Source organism: Phocoena sinus, chromosome 21 (assembly GCF_008692025.1).
Source record: "Phocoena sinus isolate mPhoSin1 chromosome 21, mPhoSin1.pri, whole genome shotgun sequence".
Taxonomy (NCBI): Eukaryota; Metazoa; Chordata; class Mammalia; order Artiodactyla; family Phocoenidae; genus Phocoena; species Phocoena sinus.
The window spans coordinates 17,781,221-17,801,902 of NC_045783.1; the positions used below are offsets into that span (position 1 = coordinate 17,781,221).

Here is a 20,682-nt window from a genome sequence, read left to right on the forward strand (position 1 = left end):
TGGCTACAAACAACATATGTAAAGAAAAACATGTACATGTACATCACTTCATGTAATAGACATTTTTGTGATCTTATTTACACATAGGAATATTATGCTTAAATAAATATTAGGATGAAACCTTTCATATATAATTAATTTAATATTTGAGATTATCAGGTTTAAAGTGAAATACATAGACAATTCTGCTTATGCAATCAATAACATTCTCAAAAAAAACGAGCAGGAGTGAAAATTACTACAAGGTTGAAAGGATGCAATGGAACCAAAGAGTGTCCCCAAAGGAAAAACTAAAGGATGCATGACTCAAAAATGCTCTTTGTTATTTTGAGGTGACAAGTCTTTGGAGGGAAAAAACCATCCTTCCAATGGTTAGGACCTGTCCTTGCTCTTCCTTAAAACTGGAGCCAGGCTTGAGATTAAGAACCAGCAACTGCATGGCTTTAAGCAGCTGCTCCGTAGTGAGCACACCTATGTATTCAGGAAGAACAGTCTTGAAACAGAACAGACCTTCAGAAAGTTCTCTGAAGCAAAAAGTTTGAGAACAGTTTTTCTAGAGGAAAATGTAACATAAGACAAAAGCAAGCAAATATTTAAAAAAACCTCAAAATAGGAGAGGAAAAACCCGAATATTTAACCTGGCACTTGCAGATATATTTTTGAGAAACTCTTCACTAATCTTCCAGTTTGCCACATTTCCTTTCACAAACCCAGCGACCATAACAAACAGAAGGACCAGGATATTAATGGCTGTGAAGACTTTATTCACCCAAGCAGACTCTTTTACTCCAAAAGATAAAAGACCTATGGAAAAAGAAAGGATATTTTAGTGTTTACCTAACCTTTAGGAAAAGGCAACAGCATTTTGAGACAGTTACGAGCTTTAGGATATCATTTCATCAGCATTCATATATTTAACTGACATTTACCCCTTTCTATTGAGAGTTCTTAGTCACCTAACTGTGAATAAAACTAACTTGATTTCAGAATGCAGACTGTGCTCATAGCCAGGAGATCCCAAACTCTCTGATAAATGAATAAATTTAGTAACTGGCTTTTATTATCAATGGGTAGGTAAAGTAACTTAATTTTAATGAAATGCTGTTCTAAAAAGCCATTTCAAGGTTAATGGCTGAAAAATTTTTAAAGTAAAACTCAATCATATTGTCTGCCTCATATTTACAGAATACATTAAACAAAATAATTATTCAATTGTCATGACAAAAATATTTTGTTAAATCTATTCATTTTAATAGTTTTATTTTATATTCTGATTGTAAATGCAATCAATTTCCTATTCAAGTAACCTGAAGATACAGAAAAGGAAAAAAAAGAAAGGAAATAAAGATCAAGTGTAATTTCCTTTCCAGAATTTTGCACACACACACACAAAGACACACAGGCACACATTTACATGTCAACAAACATATAACCTCATTTTTAACAATCACATACTCTTCTACTGTATGGAGACACTACATTTTACTCCTATATTTACAGACCATCAGGTCACTGTTAGTTTCTTACAACCATAAACAGTACTGACCTAATCATCCTTTTATAAATATCTTTTTACACTTTCTAATTATTTCTTTACAATAATTTTCTATAAGGTAATACCATATCAACGGTATACACTTTATGTAAGACTTTTGGTTCACACCATCAAAACAGTCTCCAGAAAGTTTGGCCCAATTTAAATTGTCCATTTTTTCCCATTAGGCTATTCTTATTCATATTGATTTATAAGACTTATTTATACAATAATGCTATAAGCTCTCTCACTGTATATGTATAGAGCATGTTTTCCCTAATTTATCATGTACTTTTGATCTTAGTGTTGATTAAACATGTAAGAAAGTTTTAGAATATAAATTTTTCCTCTTTAGTTTCTACCTCTAGAAAGATTTTCCCTAATATTAACACCAAAACATTCACTTTTGTTTCCTTCCACTACTTTCATGATTATATCTATCATATCTATATCTTTAATACATCTTGTATAAGATATGAATTATGGATCAAAGAAAGTTTACTTTTTACTGTTGGGGAAATAACTGTGATGAAAGGCTTATATCACATACATACTTGCTTCTTCCCCGTATCTGTACCACCCATGATCAAATAAGCAAAATTATCCAAGTAGAGATGAGAAAAGCTGAATTTCATTCTCCTACCTGTATAATTCCCAGAATTATACAAGAATACAACTATACTAATATAAAGGAAAACTGTATGGTCAGTACAATTATTGACTCTGTCAGTACAATTACTGACTCTGTGACTATCTGTCAGATTAGGAAACACTATATAACTCTACACCTTGGAAATATACACTATACTACTATACATTTGGGAAAATAACAAAGCCACCACCAAGTTTTATAAAAGTTTCCCAATACCCCAAGTGCACTCTCCATTCTGAGATCCCCAACTCCCACCAGTAAATTAGCCTTCTCATCTAAATGCTGCATACATTTCCCTTGTATCTTTAATAAAACTGCCTCAGTTGACAAGACATTTGGCATTACAATATGAATAAAGATTACAACAGGAGGTTTTGGTCTTTGAAGTTTCTAAGAACAAAGTTGTCATGTAATCTTAGCCTGTCCTGAACGAAAACACATGATGGTTGATGAACATGGGACATAAAATACAGGCCAAGGCCTGAGTCTTGCCATGGAATTTTTAATGACTGAAACTGTGTCATAACTACATGCTTCTCATCATTTAGAGATTAAAGCTGAATATTTAAGGTCACTGAAACCATCCTTAAATAAAATGTGATGTAACTAATTTAATGTTAGCTAGGCGGTTGAGAAACCGAAACAAATAAAACCTATCACCTGTTGAAAAACAATTCATGCAATTTTTCTTGACATTAGAAGGAAAATGCCAAATAACTTGGACCTATAAATTTTGTTCATGTCCCTACCCATATCCCTACCTAAAACATTAAATTAATGGCTAACATTTTAAAGGGTAAAGTTATTTTTTTAATTATGTAATTTTATAAGGAAAAATTATAGAAAGATAGGGAGAAAGTAGCTAGTGATAAGGTTGGACAGGAAAGCAAGGGTCTATCAACCAGGAAATGGGAACAAACATGGACTTTATTCTTAGTGCAATCCTTGATGGATTTAAGCAGGAGTGCCAGGTAGTTTGACAATCAAAATTGAAAACGCTCAAATAATTAAAACAAATATTAGGGGACAGCAGGGATGAGCTATGCCTACAAAATAAAACTGCCGGCCATCTAAGAGCTTACTATGCATCAAGCAAAAAGCCTGCACAAGATAAACATTGACGTCCTCATTTTATGGATGAACAAACTGAGTCATGGGAAGATTAAGTCACTCAATGTTCCAAAGACAGGAAGTGGCAGAGTAGAACTGAAAACCTGGTCACTCTAATTCCTATGCCTTTCTAAACTATTATGCTACACAACTGATGAAAACAGGAAAATTCTAGTATCAAGTATGTTTGTCTCCATAATGTCTGCATTAAAAAAAATGACGGGTGGTTTGAATATGCTCCCTTTTTCAACCAGATGTCTACATTATATAGGCATAAATAGAAAGACAGAATTTCTTCTAGAAACAGTATGCTTGCAAATATCCTTAGTTGTAACTAACAAGATGAAATAAGGCCAAAAATTTTATATCCTTCCTTATTGAAGCTTTGTTGCCATTCCTGCAAATCTCCAATTAGTATTATAAAATGTATGCACCGTATCTGATTATTTAGTGCATTCCAGGTGTCACGGACTCAGAAGTACTATTTCTACCGTTCCATGTAATTTAGATTTATTTTTGAAACATACTTATGACAGAAGATAAAATGTGATTCTAGCTAGTCACAAGGCCCACAGATGTCCAATTAGCAACTTATGTGTATAAGTATGCTGCCTAACCTTCGAACTCAGGTCCCAAATTCAGTGGTAACCTATTTTCCTGGGACATCTAGCCCGGCTCATCTTAGGGAGAAGTGTAACTGGTTTTCTTACCTGCTAGAAGTAATATAAGGCACACAGCAAAAAAGTCAGGATACTCTGCAAGGCCAGTATAATTCATTTTGAAGTATGTCCTGAAAAACTGACCAATCTGTTTGCTAAGAAGTTCATCAAAGGTGCCACTCCAAGCCCTTGCAACACTTGACGTTCCTTCCAAAACACAGAACGTTCAGAGAATACAAAGTCAGTGGGAGAAAATTAACATAACATCTTTTGCTACTCTATTCTAGGATAATCATGGGTTAGTTCAGACAGAATTGAACATTTTAATCCCACATAAAATTATCTTGATAACTTTATAATTACACAATAGCAATGAAATGCTCAAGTCCATAACTGTGGAATCAGGCAATTTTATTTGCATTAAAGAGCTATCGTTTTTTAAGAAAGGTTTTCAAACCCACTAAGTGATGGCATATTCAGAGATGAAGCAGAATCACTGAATTTTGCAACTAGAAGGAGACACTTTATTTAGAGATGAGAAAAATGAGACACGCAGGGATCAATAGATACATTCTGATCACCTAGTCGCTAATTAATGCAGACCTATCACGGAACCCTAAGGCCGCTGACTCAGGAGTGCCATTTCTACCATTTTACCCAATTTGGTTGATTTTTTTGCAGACATACCTATCACATAAGATAAAATGAGATTCCAGCCAGTGATGAAGGCCCACAGTTCTCCGACAGTAACGTAAGTGTACAAATAGGCAGACCCAGTCTTGGGAACTCGGGCCCCAAATTCAGCATAGCATAGGCCTGCCATCACGGAAGCCAGCGCAGCGATGAGGAAGGAGACCACGATGCTGGGGCCAGAATCCGCTTTGGCAACCTCACCAGCAAGGACATAAACTCCGGCCCCCAGAGTGCTTCCAACGCCCAGGGCAATGAGGTCCATGGTGGATAAGCAGCGGCACAGTTTGGTATCTTCTAGACTGTCCAGAGTGACGATTTTTCTCCGGATCAGACATCGCGCAAAAGACAGCGCTGCTCTGCAGGGAATCATTCTGAAGATGGCAACCTGAAGAAGAGAAGGGAGGGGGTTGAAAGCTGATCTGGAACTGCCATCCGTCCAGTTACCCTCCCAGCTTCTCCGCACAGCTGTGCCACCTGATTGCTTTCACTCCTTGCTGGAGGTGAGGCCCGGAGCAATCAGAAGGAGGGTTGAATGAGCCAAAGCTGTGATTTTCTCAGAGCTCACTCTGATGTGGCCTTTTAGAAGGATCTGCCACAAATGACTTATTTGGGGAGCAAAGGAATAGGAGCCTTGGGCGATTAAAAAGATTTGCCATTTTGCTTGTTGTTGCAATTTTTAAGGATATGCCGATAGAAATATATTCCCAAGAGGTGGCTTATTTGTTGCTTCAAGCAAAGGGGTAAATCACCTCATCTTTCTGGTTCTCTCTCTGTCTCTTTTCTTCAATCATTCCTTGAATTCATATTTTTTTAGGCCTTATTACACGCCAGGGATTGTGCCAAGATTATGTCTAGTATGGTGTGGAACGCTGGTATGGCCTCCAGCTTTACCAGACTTACATTCTAGGTATTGCCTAAAAGCAGGTAAAAACGCCATCATTATTGTGGTCTACAGCTTTATCAAATATGTGTGAGCTCTGCTTTCATTTCCTTGTTTCATTTAATGTGGAGCCACTTGAACCTTCTAGAATTAAAAGAATTCCCCCCAAAACATGCTTAGGGTTTTCTAAATAAAACTGCTATTCACTTATGCCTTTAAGTATGAATTTGTAATAAAAACACACATGCTTATTCATATTTACTTGCAATTTCTAAATAAATAAATAAAGTCAAAGTCCATGCCAAGTTGGATATATTCTTTTTTAAATGGAATTTGAATAAGGTAGACAGAAGGTCTCACTTGCCATACCTTACAGGCCCAAACAACCTAACACTGAAAAAAAAATTCGTCAGGTTATAAAACGTGGATTTAGTAAGGAAAAAGTACACATATTATAGTAAAAAGTCTGAAGCAAAATATACCAAAATATTAACAGTAATATTGGTAATATACAATATATATTATATAGCTAATATGTTTCTAAATTTACCTCCAATGACTATGTACAACATATACAAAAGAAATATAAAAATGAAAAGGCACTATATGGCCTTGTCTACAGAGACATATAATTCAGAAGACTAAGAAATAACTGAGGAATATAATAGTATATACAGCTTCTCAGTCAATAAAGTTAAACGTATTTAACTTTTAGAAGTTCAGAGTCAATGTTTACTCTGATTGCACAGTGATCTACAGAGGCTGAATGTTATCCCTTCAATCTTGTTATGCTCATTATCAATAGCTTAAACTCATGAGATCACAGCTTGACATCTTCTCTGAAGAACTTAGGGCTTTCTGTCCTATGAAATAAATCCTTGAACATTTCTCGACCTTAATCTCTATAAAAGAAAACTATTATTAAAACTTATTTTATTTAAAAACAGTAGTATAGGGCTTCCCTGGTGGCACAGTGGTTGAGAGTCCGCCTGCCGATGCAGGGGACGCGGGTTCGTGCCCTGGTCCGGGAAGATCCCACATGCCGCGGAGCGGCTGGGCCCGTGAGCCATGGCCACTGAGCCTCCGCGTCCGGAGCCTGTGCTCCGCAACGGGAGAGGCCACAACAGTGAGAGGCCCGCGTACCGCAAAACAAACAAACAAACAATAAATAAATAAATAAAAATAGTAGTATAATAAATTTTCTATACTGAATCTCAATGACTTACTGCTCATAAGAGAAAAACATTTCTGGGATATAAATAATCCAGTTTCATGCTAACCTTAGTATATAAAGCTAACTCACTCAACATTATTCACACATCAATATAAATGCAAGTCCTTGATGTTGAAAGCAGCTGATTCAAAGAATATAGAGAAAAATCCTAAAGAAAAATGAAAATGAGTGAAAAGATCCTTGATAATAAAAATAAAGTTTTACACATCATTATCTTCCACACCACCTGGCACAGTGCCAAGCATGGCACTTCACAGATACTTGTTGAAAAATTTGCAAAAACAGATGACATCTCCCATTTATGCCCATACTTGCGCTTCCAAAGTCAAAATCTATCAAACTTCCATAAATCAAATGTGTATCAAGTTCTACCCTTACCTAGCCCTTAAATAGCTATTTCTCATATAACACATCTAGAAGATAAGGGAGAGAAGTGTTTTGCTTAAAAAAGAATCAAGTGAAAAGCTGGAGTTGTACAAAGGCCAACTGAGGTGGGAGGATGGCAGTTGAAGGGATTTATAAATGCTGACCTTCAATAATATTTAAGCATTTTTATACAACAGAGATGTGCAAAGATCAAGAATTAGGGATAACTGCCAACTGAAAAATGCTAAGAAATGAAGACCCACTGAATTTTAGTAATGATTTAAGATCACAGGAAAATGGAACATGTCATACACAACTTTAGGAGACAACTGATGTACAGAATGAGGCACACCTGTTAGTCATTAATTAAAACACTCTTGGTAAAGTGATTGATTAACCTCACATGTTATGAATAAAAGACAAATTCTACAACTATTGCAAAGGAATCTGGAAGGAAGCAAGGAAAACTAAGAAGAAAGGAGAGTGATATGACTGTGGGTGAGCTTTTATTTATTTTTTTAATCCTTTTTTTGGTAATATGGTCACCATGTTGTTTTCGAAGTTTCTAAACCTCCCCCAACACACAAACACAAGATAGCATAAAAATAAAAAAGAATAAGCAAGCCAACCGATAAACAACCTTCTTTGAAATGCTAAAAATAGTGAAAAGTTTTCTTAGTAACAGTTACCCAAAATGAATAGATGAGTGATCCTCATCCTGTCAATAGAAAAGTGAATTTAATTCACTCCAGATTACATGGGAAGCAGAACTATTTACAGAAACATACAGCTTTAATCAGAGAAGATCTGATTGCTACTGCCTCTTTGCTATTAAAAATGGAAAGTATTTCATGTTCAGTTTTTCTGCGTTGCCCTGAGCAAATAAGTCAAAGCTGCCACTTGTCAAGCATTCATTTGCTTTTGAGTAACAGAAATGCAGACGTCAGAAACGCTTCTCTGAATTGACAGGTTAGGCAATGTCCTTGGCAAACAGCCTTAACTACGCACAACTGATAAAATACTGATTGCAAAAGCTATGATACAAAACCGACTTTGCAGAAATATAATGAGATGGGAAAAAGCAATGTAAAAACATACTGGGTCAATTTAATGAATCGTTTTTAAATAAACATTTATTAAATCCTAGCAGGTGTATCATATAGTCAATAAAGAAAAAAGAATCCCGTGCTTTTGTTAAATATGTTTTTGTGGAGATACACTGATATATGGAAGTAGAGTAGCAACAGGAGAATGACAAAAAATAAGATATTTGTGTCTAATGTAATATAATCTGATATTTACTTTTTTAAAATTTAGTAACTTTTCCTTTAAAGCATTTAAAAAGATATGTTCCTTATGTAAATGGTTATGACAACCTTACTCTCATTTCTAGAAGGTCCTTTCATTGCTGAAAAAAATCCACGCATACTTATTCTTTGACACATGTCCGCATTTGCTGTCCCTGCCTGGGCTCTGGTGTGTTGTCGCATCAGCAAACGACTATGCAGTGAAAACACGCAAGGATTTTGAAGGTGATTCTATTTGGTCTGGAGGACAGAGACTGTTTTCCCAATAGCAGACAATGATCCAAACCATCATACCCACTGTCATCTGTTGCCACCATGACCAAGGATTGGTACTGAGTATGAACCCTACATAAATGTAAGTAAAGGACAATGATGTTAGACTTTGGGAAGAGGCCCATGCAACACTCATACCCATGACCTGAACCTTAAAATATAAAACTCTAATCAACATTCCTATGAGGTCACAAATGATTCTGGTGATACTAGAAACAGACACGTATCCTTTTTCAATAAACAGTTATTTTACTAATTGCTAAGACAGTGGCCTCTCTACTGAGGCGTAAAATATGCACATATTTGCTTAGATCTGAAAATGTAATTAGCTAACAGAAAGCCTCGGAGGGATCTGCAACAGCTCAGGCAGCAGTAAAGTCTGTGAGTGGATTTACTGAGTCTGGTGATAGATCTTTCTGAGTCCCTTCCCCCATCCCCAGCCCGAAGTATAACAGTTTTAAGACATCTAACTCCCCGATGGAGCCCTTATTAATTCTTGCCAGAAAGCTAAATTCCCTCCTCAGCAACTTGGAATTATCCCCTTCTCAAACTTCTTCAATCCAGGTTGTAAACTTGACCATGTAGAGTTTTAGGTCAAATAAATCCCTAGGCCTGATGATATAACAACACTATATATAGAGCAGACCTCTTTTCCACAACCACAGAAATCTTGCAAAATCTGCTAATTACAGTCAAAAGTTGATCCTGGATTTTCACTTCGGTTCAAAAGTTTGACGTAGCATTTAGCTGCACAGAAATGCAGCTCCTCCCCTACATAAAGGCTGAAATTTCAAACTTAATCCTCGGTATCAGTATCACAGGCCCTGACAACAAATCTTATGGGAGATAGGAGCTGCGGGGGCAGGCATTCCAACAAATCCTCACTGGATGCTCTCCTCTGAACCCTATAACCAACTTTCCTTCCTCACGTGATTGCTGGTTTCATGGTGAGATATTTGCACTTTCTGTTTTGGGCCTGATAGGGAAAAAGGGATTAAACCATGTTAAGCTTGGGAACTTTGCCCCATTGTGTGTGTGTGTTTTCTCTGAACTAGAGCTTTGGGGTTTGCAATCTCCAAACTCAACATCAATTACATTTCTATAACTTTTTTTTGTTTTAACATCTTTATTGGAGCATAATTGCTTTACAAGGGTGTGTTAGTTGCTGCTGTATAACAAAGTGAATCAGTTATACATAAACATATATCCCCATATCTCCTCCCTCTTGAGTCTCCCTCCCTCCCACCCTCCCTATCCCACCCCTCTAGGTGGTCACAAAGCACCGAGCTGATCTCCCTGTGCTATGCAGCTGCTTCCCACTAGCTATCTGTTTTACATTTGGTAGTGTATATATGTCCATGCCACTCTCTCACTTTGTCCCAGCTTACTCTTCCCCCTGCCCGGGTCCTCAAGTCCATTCTCTACATCTGTGTCTTTATTCCTGTCCTGCCCCTAGGTTCTTCAGAATCATTTTTTTAGATTCCATATATATGTGTCAGCATACGGTATTTATTTTTCTCTTTCTGACTTACTTCACTCTGTATGACAGACTCTAGGTCCATCCACCTCACTACAAATAACTCAATTTCATTTACTTTTATGGCTGAATATTCCATTGTATATATGTGCCACATCTTCTTCATCCATTCATCTGTCGATGGACACTTAGGTTGCTTCCATGTCCTGGCTATTGTAAATAGAGCTGCAATGACATTTCTATAACTTTAAAGTTCAGAAATATTTCAAATTTTACTGTAGGCTAAATAATTTAGTGAAAGGGGAAAAAAAGATATGGACATAATACCATGGAATTACTGATCTTTCTTTCATTCCTCTTACTTTTAAGAGATTAATTTCTCATAAAATACACCAGAAGTACAATGCAGGATAAAAGATAATCAGAAATGGTAACTGTTCACTTTGGTAGGTAAAAAACAAAAACAAACAACAACAAACTTTTGCATTCAAACCTGGAATGCAAATACCAGGAAACAAAATACCCTTTCACATACATTTCACTTATATTTGGTCCAAAACTTATCTTTTCACCAAAGCAAAATTTCTGAACAGTATCATCCTCCAAAGCTTTCCCCAGAGAGGTGAACACAAATGCAGAAATAAGTAAAAGTGAAGGACACAGCTGAGACCACTATAAAGTCACAATCATTGTGGCAATAATATTTATGTTTCCTCCCCTTTTATATCAAATCGGTACTACCAGGAAGTTAAACTATTTCAAGATTTCTGACACAGAATCCAGACACAGACAAGCATCTTTCTAAGGACATCCAAAGCAAACAGCTGATGGAGAATTCTAGTTTGTATAGGCAGCTGGTGCTTCAAAACACGTCAATCCATCTAGCTTTATTAAAGGCCAAATTACAGGAATAAGGCATACCTAGCTCTCTCATTCAAATAGATGCAGAGCAATTTAAAAAATTAAGCGTCCAACTTTTGTTTTAGGGTTGGAGAAGAGAGGAAGTAAAAAGAAAAAAGGAAAGAAGAAACAGAGCCCCCAGCAGCTGGGTAATCAGAGTATCTGCCCAGTCAGCGACCCACTCACAGTCAACGATCTTGGTGGCTCGCTTCAGCCCCGGGCAGACGCCCGTTCCCATTTAGGCTGAGCAATCTCCGGCTAATAAATCACTCCAAATGCCAGAGGGTACCACCTGTTCCCATTCTCCAAGCAGCAACTGAAGGAAGTGTCCTTGGCTAAGCCCAGTCACCCTTTACATGCCATTTTCAAACATCAAGAGATACCCTTTGCAAAGGTATTTCACACCCGTCACTACTCTAGAAGTGCTAGGCTAATAAAGATGGCTAATGTTTGTTGACCACTGTACTGTGTGCTTACTAAGCCCCTTAATTTATTCTTTCATGAACCTTCACAATATCCCTATAAGATCAGGACTCATATAGTATCGATGAGGAAACTGAGGCAGACAGAGGTCAGCCAATGTCACAGGTAGATGTGGAGCCAGGGATGAACCCAGCAGCCATGACTTTGGATCCTTTATTCACAGCCACTAGGTTGAGCTGCCATCTCGCCAGACAGCTTAGTCATTGCCCACCTGCCCACACCTCCTTGGAAGAGAATCTGCTCTCCTCATAGCACTCTCCTCCCATCCCCCAAGCCACAGGTAACCGGACCAGACACCTGACTCTGGGTTTAATATCCAAAGGCCAGGTACACTCATTCAATATTCTTGAAAATCTGAATGACACCATTGAATGGGTCAGGTCCTTCCTGATGTTGAGTGTGTGAGCCCTCTGTATCCATTCAACAAACTTCCTGTTCACCTACTCTATTTTGAGTGATCTCTGTTCCCTGAAACCAGAGGCAACTGATGAAGGTCAAGGTGGTATCAGTAGGGCTGGCTCCAGCAACCTTACTCCTGATTTCAACCCTTCAAATCTTCTGCTGCTTCCTGCCATATCTGGTGGGTTTCCTGATAATTCCTCTTCTTTCTAGAGCAGGTGTCCTGATGGAATAACTTGAATTTGTTTATATATTTCTCCAGTAAGGTACCCATAGAGTTTAATATGCATTAGGTCTGTCCTTTATGCACACGCACAGACACATACACCCTCTACCTGAGAAAGGTGACTTTATATAGGGCAGAGAAAATCTATTCTTAGACATACATCCAACCTGGGTTCCTGGTACCACTATTTCTCCAATGCCCACTACTGAGCCAGGAACATCCTCCACCTTGTCAAAGACCCAGAAAATAGCAAACAGAGGCTCTATAGTGCTTACTAAAGATGTTTAAAAACATTTTGTTCACCAATGAATTATAGTAGTAAACCAGTAGCAGAGCCATTATTCACCTAATGAAGGGAGGGAAAATAAAGAAGCACTGGAAATATTTTATCATACTCGAGAGGGTTTTTAAGAGTTTCCTGAGTCACAGAAGAGAAGTTTCTCCACACCCCTGCCTTTAGACCTTAAGGTTAGTGGGTTATTTTTTGTTAAAAATTGCAGATTTCCTAAAAGCACTTTTCACCCTTTTATTAGTTCCACAAATACTTTGGTGCACACCACTAGGCACGGAAACAGCCATGAACAGGCTGCCAGAATTTCTCCCCTCACGGCACTGACAGTGGAGTGGGCGGCGCAGACAGCGGCCAGTTCAGTATCCTGAAGCAAATGCTTCTGCACAGGGGAAGGCGGGAGGGGCCCACAGTGAAACCACACAACTCAGACTGGGACTTGAACCCAGCAGAATTCAGACTGAGACTTGAACCCACAGTCTTTTTTTTTTTTTTTAACATCTTTATGGGGGTATACTTGCTTTACAATGGTGTGTTAGTTTCTGCTTTATAACAAAGTGAATCAGTTATACATATACATATGTTCCCATATCTCTTCCCTCTTGTGTCTCCCTCCCTCCCACCCTCCCTATCCCACCCCTCCAGGTGGTCACAAAGCACCGAGCTGATCCACGGTCTTTTAATTAATTGAGATCACACACCTCATCTTAGGACTTACTGAAGCTCAGGTTCTTTATGTCTCATCGCAGAAAGAATTCAGTGAGAGACAAAGTGGTAGATAAGAAGTGGATTTATTTAGAGAGATACGCATTCCATAGAGAGAATGCGGTCTGTCTCAAAAGGTGAGAATGGCCTTGGGAGAAACACACTCCACAGACAGAGTGTGGGCCATTTTCATCTCAGAAGGCAAGAGGGCCTGAAATATAGGTGGTTAGTTTTTATGGACTGGGTAATTTCATAGGCTAATGAGTGGGAGATTATTCCAACTATTTTGGGGAACGGGAGGGGATTTCCAGGAATTGGGCCACTGCCCACTTTTTGCCCTTTTCTGGTTGGCCTTGGAACTGTCACGGTGCTGGTGGGTGTGTCATTTGGCTAGTGTATTACAACGAGCGTATAATGATGCTCAAGGTCCACTAGAAGTCAAATCTTCTGTCAACTTGGACCTAGTTGGTTCTAACCCATTTACATCACATCCTCAAGGGCTATGTCATTCTTTTAAACGTTGTGCTCTGCCCCCTTCCCTCTTGTTTAAACAGGAGGGGCTCCTCACTCAGACTCTGACTGGGGTTCAGGTGGTCAGAGGAACTTTCCTAGCGAGAGCTATGTCTAATCTGAGGCCTTTGAAAGGATGAGTTAGATTTAGCCATCTGAAGGTGCAATGGGAAGGAGGCTGGGGGGAGTGGTGGGATGATGAGTGCTCTGAGCAGAGGGAACAGCAAATGCAGAGGCACAGAAAGTAGTTTCATGCATATAGAGCTCAGGGGCTGGGGGAAAAGCTAGAGGGAAGTAGGGGTAAGCAGAGGCGTCCCCAGGCCATGCAGGGAGCTTGGACTTGACCCTGAGGGCAGTGGGGAATCACTGAAGGACTTTAAACCAGATACACAACTTGACAATTATTGTTCTGATTGTGTTATACGGAAGGGATGAGAAAGATCAAGACTTGAGTTAAGGGGAAGGGTAAACAGGCTACTGGGAAAATCTGGGCACGAGGGACTGTGACCTGTACCCTTTTCTAGGGTAAAGGCAGTGGGGTGAAGAGAAACGGATGGGCTACAGTGCCCTTTAGGAGGTGGAGGATATAGGGGTTGATGACCATGTGGATCTGGGACCCAGAGCTGCTGGATGGTTTGTGTGCCTTATATGAGGAATTAGCAAGAAGGAGGTTCTTTCTGACCACTCTGATTTTAAGGAATGTGTGGAATTGCCATGTGGTTTCAGCAAAGCTCAGGAGAGCACAGAAGACAAGAAATCTGAGAATGATCAGCATAGAGATGATAGTTAAATAGACAATATCACCCAGGGAGAGACTGTACAGAAGGGAAGGAAAGGAAATACCAAAGATGTATTTTTTTTTTTTTTTTTTTTTTTTTTTTTGCGGTACGCGGGCCTCTCACTGCTGTGGCCTCTCCCGTTGCAGAGCACAGGCTCCGGACGCGCAGGCTCAGCGGCCATGGCTCATGGGCCTAGCCGCTCCGCAGCATGTGGGATCTTCCCGGACCGAGGCACGAACCCATGTCCCCTGCATCGGCAGGCGGACTCTCAACCACTGCGCCACCAGGGAAGCCCCAAGATGCACACATTTAAGGAATGGGAAGGAGGATGAGGAGTGGGAGGGGGAAGGGGAGGGGGAGGGGGATGGAGGGGAAGAAGAAGGAGAAGGAGAAGGAGGAGAAGGAGAAGGAGAGGAGAAGGAGAAGGAGAAGGAGAAGAAGGAGAAGGAGGACCACTACCACCCCCCACAGAGGAGCTGGAAAGGAGAGGCAGGAGTGACGGAAGGAACCAGGAAAAGTTCTGACCCAAAAAAGGAGTGAACTTTCAAGAAAGAAGGAGTGGTCATCAGTGTCAGATGGTGCTCAAAATGAAAGGACAATGTTTGAACACTGCAAAATTATGGGCAGTGCAGAAATGAAGCAATACATTCAGGTGCCTTTTTCAAGCCAATGCCCTGAGGGGTCCATGGAATCAAGGAAGAGCATTTTATACAGAAGAAACTTAATCTGTTTACATACCAATGGGAAAGTGCCAAGGGAGAAAGAGAGGTTGAAAATCCAAAAGGGAGAATGGATAAAGCAAGGCTCTTGAGATGTGGAAGACTGAGATCGGTGCTGGGTTGAAGAGCTGAAATTAGGTAGAAGGAGAAATGGCATCTCCACCTTAAGAGTCAAGAAGGAGAACAATGCGGGACGGGCCAGACAAGTTTGTAGGCTAGGCGATCGACTGTTGAGCTCTTATTCTATTTGCAAGCTCCAAAAAGCCAAACCTTATAAGGCATGTATTTTATAGATAACAATAAGAAGGGATGAAGAAATCATGTCCAAATGACTTCAGTATAACTTTATACAAGGACAGTTTTGTTTGTGTTTTCACCATTTAAAACTTGCACTCCCCATTCTAAACACAAAAAATAAACAGATAGTAACTTTAAATATATGCTTCTACAACATAGTTAAAATTTCCATGTCAATCTCTTTGAACTGTCAGAAAACTAAACACAGGAGATTTTGGCATGACGTTTTCCCGAAACAAGGTATTCTAGATGAATGGGCTCTCTAGATTACTGACGTTTAAATCTGTATATCTTTGATGATTGTTGATCAAATCTTGCCACAATTCAGTGATCCTCCTAAACACTACTGAATTTGATGGCGGCTGTCTGCTACGGTACCAGGCATGCAAGCTGCGCGTCTTTACAGGAAGGTGATTCATTCCGTATTACTTCTTAAAACACTGTTTAATAAGACTGACAGAACTGTTTTAAAAACAAACAAATAAATACTCACTATTACCTTAATTCCAATTTTAATCCACCGTCCACACAAATTAGAATCAACTCAAGGATGCCAAGGAAATCCAGATGACCTGGACAAACCCATGCTCTGTCAACAAAGAGCCACTGCTCAAGAAGTTTATTTTTACTTATTTCTGGATTAGTAGCTGAATTTCAGATTAAAGATGCTAGAAGTACATTCATGGACTAGGAGGTGTGTTAAAAGTACAAGAAAGCTCTTTTTGTCTGAAGGCAAAAACTGAGAAGTCCTTTAGAACACTCTGATTTTTTCTAATCATTCTCTTTCCAGAGCCAAAGTATCCCTCTTAATTCACTTACCCCACACCCTCCCCAAAAGGCTACCTAATTTAGTCGTTAGAATGCAGCCACTTTTGTTTCAATGCTAGGCAAAATTCCTTCCATCAAACTGTGGCAGAAAAGGAATTCAACCAGAATTCACATTCGTTTTTAATTCATGTTCAAGAAATTTAGATGGATACCATGTCGAGTATACTTATGGTTTATGGTTTTGCTGTAAAGTCATTTCTTGAAAAATAGTCATTTTGAAACTATATTTTTAATTTTGAAAAGCATGTTCTGATTTGGTACTTCTTAAAATACAGAAACAATATATCACCAGAGATTTTTATCCTTAGCATCTTGGCAGATTGTTGAAACACTGTTATTGGCTGAGAGGTTTGGAAATTCATGTTGGCTTCCAATAAATCTGAATAAAACCTTTCTATTATGTGCTCAGAGAAAGTAATTAAAACAGTGCCAGCTCTTCATCATCATGATTCAGAGCCTCTAAATTCAAGTTTAGAATATGCAAACTAGGAAGAATTTAAAAAATTAAAATAACTTGAAATGGCGAGGTCCTTAAAACTGAAGTCTGATAGTCTTGTCACATTTATATTCTAGTTATTAATATGCAGTAACTACTAACAACTTCTCCAACTTAAGTTTTCACCAGATTTTTCTATTTTTATGTTATTGCATAGACTGAACTCAACTGATCAGTTGCTTAATGACTGTAAATTTCTCTAAAAAAATCAAGCCTTAGAAATTTAAAAAAAAAAAAAGGCAATTTCTAAATAATATTCCAGGGGGCAGGGGAGATACAGGCAGAGGGAGAAAGACAAATACAACAGACCATTATCATATAGTGTGCTTGTGGGTAAGGGAAGTCCAGGGCACTACCAGAACACACAGAAGGGAGTGCCCTGTTCAGGGGGCTAGGGTGGGTGTCAGCAGGGGAGTCTTCCTGGGGAAGCCATGACTGATCTGATTCCTTATCCATTCTTCCATTCCAGAATTTATTTTTTAAAAAAAGGCTGAATACCGCTTAAGGAGTCCTTAGAACAAAGAATACAAATATGAAAATCAATATTGAATTTTTCTAATAAAGAAGCAGTATCCAACATCTTTAATATTCATTTTGAAATTGACAATTTATACAATCAGCCATTTCTTAAAGTCAGTTATTTAAAACTTCAATTTTTCTTCTCTTACTTTATTTGAAAAAAACCCTTTTGGTGGGTGGGAGGGATAAATTAGGAGTTTGAGATTAACAGATACACACTACTATATATAAAACAGATAAACAAGGACCTACTATAGAGCACACGGAACTATATTCAATATCTTATAGTAACCTATAATGGAAAAGAATCTGAAAAAGGATACACATATAACTGAATCATTTTGCTGTACACCTGAAACTAACACAACATTGTAAATCAACTACACTTCAATAAAAATATTTTAAAAACAAAAAAAAATTTCTTGGAAAAAGATACTGAGTTTTATATAAACACTTAATAACAACTAAAGTTACTTCCCTAATAAATAGTAACCAATCCTTAAAATAATCGTATTAATTTGCAAATTCTTAATCAGAAGTTCCTGGAAATATCTATCTTGATTTTTAATTTTGAATAGCAATACCTTAAATTACTATATAATTTAATATTCCTGTTATTTTCATAATCTTCTAAAAACTCTATTTGGTAATCAATGATTAATAAGAGTTTTCTAAACAAACAAGTAAATAATGTGTGAAGAATGGGCTCTATAAGGAATAGGATTTATAAAAACAAAATATATAAAGCATTGTAAAACCTCCTGCTATTTAAGCAGAAATTTAAAATATGTATACACATATAACTACTACTCATCAGGTTTCTCAAATTTTGTTTTTCCTTTAAAGAAAAAGAAAAAAATATGTTCTTGTGATGCGAACTCTTAGGATTTACTCTTAGCGACTTTCAGATATTAATCATGTTGTACATCACATCCCTAGCACTCATCTAAAACATTCATCTTTAATCTTTTTGTTACTAAAACATAAAACTGTAACTTGGCCTCTCTAATGGCTCTGTACCACAATCTGGCAATGGTGTACCTGAAGTATTAAAATAAGAAGAAGGCACTCTCCTGCTGCTTCTTTGCAAAGCAAAGAGCTGTTTCATCTGATCTTCAGAGTATTCAGCACCAAGATGCAGAGAGAGAAATATCTCCCGTGGGGCTCTGATTCCTGCTCTGTCCAGGAAACCAGCACTGTTATTTCCCAACCCTGACTTTAAATGAAACCATACCACGCAGAGACTTGTAGATGAATTATTTTGGTCAATCAGGGCTTAGTGTCCGTAATTTTAAAATACGCTTGGAAAGGTTTGTAAGTATCCGCACACTCGAACAGAGAATTATGAAATATGCAGAATGAGCTGAATGTTAATGCTTCCAACCCATCATATCTAATCTACCGTATCTAATCGGCCTCCTGCCAACTTCTCCAACTCGAACAATCCAGCCTGGGTTTCAAAACCACCCCTCTGTCATCTGATCTCAGCCTGCCTTCCTAGCCTTATCCTTTGCTATCCTCCACATGAATACTGTAATCCAATTTGTCCATCAACTGCCCCTAGAATACTGCCCTCTTGTCCACACACAGGTGACAAGATTTATTGACCTGTCTGATTCTGGTTGCCCCCTTGTCCTCTAGGGAGGGTTCGGTTCCCAGGCCTTCTGAGCTACTGCAGGGACAGCAGGAAGGTTCTTTCTTGCCTGTCTGCCAGCTCCTGAGCTTTCCTTTGACTCAAGGAAGAAGAAACCCACCTTATGCTTAGCAAATATAAAGCCAAGAAGCAGGCCGAAAGGGCTGGGGGTGAGAGAAGAATCCACAGCCTAGAGAGAATCCACCTGGCAGAGAGAAGTGGGGAGGAGAGGAAAGGAGGATTTTGAGAAGTGCTGGTATGGAGTATGAGTTGGATGTCCTTCAGGAGATACAAGTGAATGTGGAAATTCTTTTCAAATATACTTTGGGCAGCTGGTCAGCGTTTCTCTGAATATGACCGACCTCCCCCACAAAAGAGTATGGCTCCCGTGGCACTCGGGTAGGAGGGACACTTGGTTTATGCTATGTGCCCTCCTATGCGCCCTCCTGCTCTCTCCCTGCCAGAGAAGGTAAAAATTGCTGGTTTGGTATAAAACAAAACATACACGTTTACATACCATCACTTCTAAATAGGATTTATTCAGCTTAACAGAAATGACTGGCAACAGATCCCTAGAAACAAATTTAATAGAACAAGTCAAGTAAGGGCAGCTGAGAGAACGTCAGAAAAGGAATGACAGAGTTGTACCAAAGATGTGAGGTTAAGGATAATTGCTGTAATTACAGCAGAGGGTCAGGAAAGACAAATGCATCTAAATAATTCTGCAAAGTCTTCTTTGAGATATAACTGACATATAACATTGTATTACAAAGATGTTTTAAATGAATTCAGTTACTTAGTAATCTCCCAATGATATTTAATTTTAAAGCCCTTTTAATGCTCTTACTTTTTAATTATAAAGCACGAGGAAATGTATTTTAGAAATCTTAACATCACACTTGAACCCCTAGTGGATACTACACTGGGTTTCCTTTTAATGTCTTCAGAGCTCCTGGTCTCTCCCCGCCTCCCGGCTTCCTGCACAGAGGACCTTAGAGGCAAACACCCCTCACTCCATGTTCACTGCAGTATCCCTTGCATCTCGGACGGGTGTCCATCCTCCACGGGCAAATACTTCTCAAGGCTCCTGCTCTCAACTTGTGTAGCTCCCACTGCTAGAAGACCCTTCTTTTACAGAGCCCTCCTGTAACTCCTACCCATTGGCCTAATTCTGCCCTAAGAATAAAGGCAGAAAGTCCTGCCATTCAAATAATTCCAAATGGCTATCATCCCAAGATTCCTCTCCACACAGATAAATACATTCATTCGAAGTACAACACTGATAAACACTAACTTAAAGTACGACACTCCCAGCAAGTCAAAGCATTCCACACGTGGTCAAGCAAGTACAGAGTCTAATTTATTACCTTCTCCATTCTATATACTTCTATCATTCTTTCTGCTTTTTTATTAGTCACCTCAAACCATGGCAACACAGTGCGCAGAGCTCCTCTGGGTCTGGCGCCTTGCCATCTCCTCGGGACATCTCCTACCTCTTCCTCATACCCTTGTGCTACGCGGGGCTTTCCTTTTAATGTCCTCAGAACTCTGAGCCTCTTACTGCGTCCAGGCTTTTTGCATAGTCGCTGCTCCTTTCTGGAAAGTTACTCTTTCTCGTCTTCGCCTGGAGACCTCCCAATCCTCCCTGACACCCTCCCCCAAGCTAAATTAGGTCACGCTATTGCTTGTGCTCACAGCACTCCGTAGTTTTGTT

General features: G+C 38.9%; 1 protein-coding gene across 3 annotated transcripts in view; it reads right to left on the reverse strand.

The window, feature by feature from the left end:
* Window positions 1-20,682, reverse strand: part of SLC7A2 (solute carrier family 7 member 2) — a 73,720-nt gene that overhangs the window by 25,457 nt on the left and 27,581 nt on the right. For all 3 annotated transcript variants that reach the window (XM_032618561.1, XM_032618560.1, XM_032618562.1), the window contains 3 exons: window positions 4,643-5,033; window positions 4,007-4,162; window positions 639-804 (listed from right to left, as the gene is read on the reverse strand). In XM_032618561.1, coding sequence (XP_032474452.1) covers window positions 639-804; window positions 4,007-4,162; window positions 4,643-5,018 — 698 coding nt within the window. In that variant the 5' untranslated portion in view covers window positions 5,019-5,033. The remainder of the gene's footprint in view (window positions 1-638; window positions 805-4,006; window positions 4,163-4,642; window positions 5,034-20,682) is intronic.